Source organism: Sinocyclocheilus grahami, unplaced genomic scaffold (genome assembly GCF_001515645.1).
Source record: "Sinocyclocheilus grahami isolate Dianchi unplaced genomic scaffold, SAMN03320097.WGS_v1.1 scaffold7017.1, whole genome shotgun sequence".
Taxonomy (NCBI): domain Eukaryota; kingdom Metazoa; phylum Chordata; class Actinopteri; order Cypriniformes; family Cyprinidae; genus Sinocyclocheilus; species Sinocyclocheilus grahami.
This window is the reverse complement of record NW_015511219.1, coordinates 3802-5191: the sequence shown is the minus strand read 5'-3', so window position 1 is coordinate 5191 and position 1390 is coordinate 3802. Positions and strand designations below refer to the sequence as shown.

Here is a 1390-nt window from a genome sequence, read left to right as displayed (position 1 = left end):
AATTATATTAAGATTGGACCAACTTAATAAACATACACATGCACGCACGCACGCATGCACGCACGCACACACACACACACACACACACATAGAGTATTTTTGCATGTGGCCTAGAAGCAGATAGAGCAATCAGTGATACTGTTTTTCAGAATCAGAAGGAGCTTTATTACCAAGTATGTTTACACACAAGGAATTTGACTTGGCGACAGGAGCTTCCAGTGCAGAAGTACACACATAGTGCAACATACATGATAGTGCAGACATACAGAGAATTACAGTAATTAGACAGTAGACAGTATTTAATCACTCATGCAGAAGTGCCTCAGGTTTGTCATATTCAAATAATCTAAAGTCTGTTTCATAAAGATGGTACAGTTTTCTCCTGTCAGCTACTGAAATGTTAGCAAACCAGTCTCGTTCCCAGTCTACTGCTGTCCTGTTCTCATACCCTGGGGGAAAGTGAATGTAATTATCAAGCCCAAGAATATTCAACAAATGTTCTGTATCCTCATCAAGTGTTTCCAGTTTCCCAACAAAGTCATACTCAATTTGGCACGGATGGCAGAGTCTGTATATCTGCTGCCAATGCTCATTGAAAGGCTTCTCCTTTTCAGTCTGTGGATCTAACAGGTACTTAATGAAGTGAGTAAAGGACAATCTGATACCTGCGGCGAAGGCTTCTTGAACGGAGTCAGGGGTCTTTGAAATATTTGCATAACGCTGAAGCATTGTGGAGCCATACATATTGTAGAAATACTCATCTGGCTTAACAAACTTGTTTCGGAAAGCAGAAATAAGTCGTACAAAAGGATCCCGTACAAAAAGGAATTTTGTGTAATTCTTCAGTTTGTGATGCATCAAAGGACGTGAGTAACGTCCAAAACGTCTCCAAAGCTTGTTAAACGTCTTATGCACTGTAGAATTATGGACTACCTTTAATGGTATGTCAAGAGGATCCAGATATGGAGCTCCATCAGGTGCCTTCAAGTTCTGGCTGAGCACAATCATGATACGTTTCCAGTTGGTACATGCTACCTTTGGTACAAAACAGTAAATAACACCATGACGATCATCCACAATGAGATGGTCAAGAGCTTTGTTTGGAATCTTGTCAAATGTGATTAATTTCTCTGTAAATTTCAGGCTACTTTTTGCCGAGCAAAGCTCTCGTATAATATGTCTACGATGTTCTTGACGCATTTTGAGGTGTGTGACATCAGTTTGTAAGGCCTTTTGCAGGTAAAAAGTCCCATCTCTTCTTGCATCCCAGCAAATTATGAAGAACGTGATCAATACTGTTCCCAAAAGAAAGAAACACTGAAGCTGTCGCTTCATTCCCATTTTCTTCTATAGCAGTTCCTCAAAATAAACTGAATGCCAGAATGTATTT

At 39.9% G+C, this 1390-nt stretch overlaps 1 protein-coding gene across 1 annotated transcript; it reads right to left on the bottom strand.

Moving 5' to 3' along the window:
* Positions 1–296: 296 nt before the first annotated feature.
* On the bottom strand, positions 297–1341 carry LOC107577730 (carbohydrate sulfotransferase 12-like). The gene has a single exon (XM_016263771.1). It carries the CDS (start codon positions 1339–1341, stop codon positions 304–306), a length of 1038 nt encoding a protein of 345 aa, XP_016119257.1. The 3' UTR covers positions 297–303.
* Positions 1342–1390: the final 49 nt, after the last annotated feature.

Coding starts and splice junctions, on each gene's coding strand:
- LOC107577730 (XM_016263771.1), bottom strand. CDS start 1,341: ATGGGAATGAAGCGACAGCTTCAGTGTTTCTTTCTTTTGGGAACAGTA.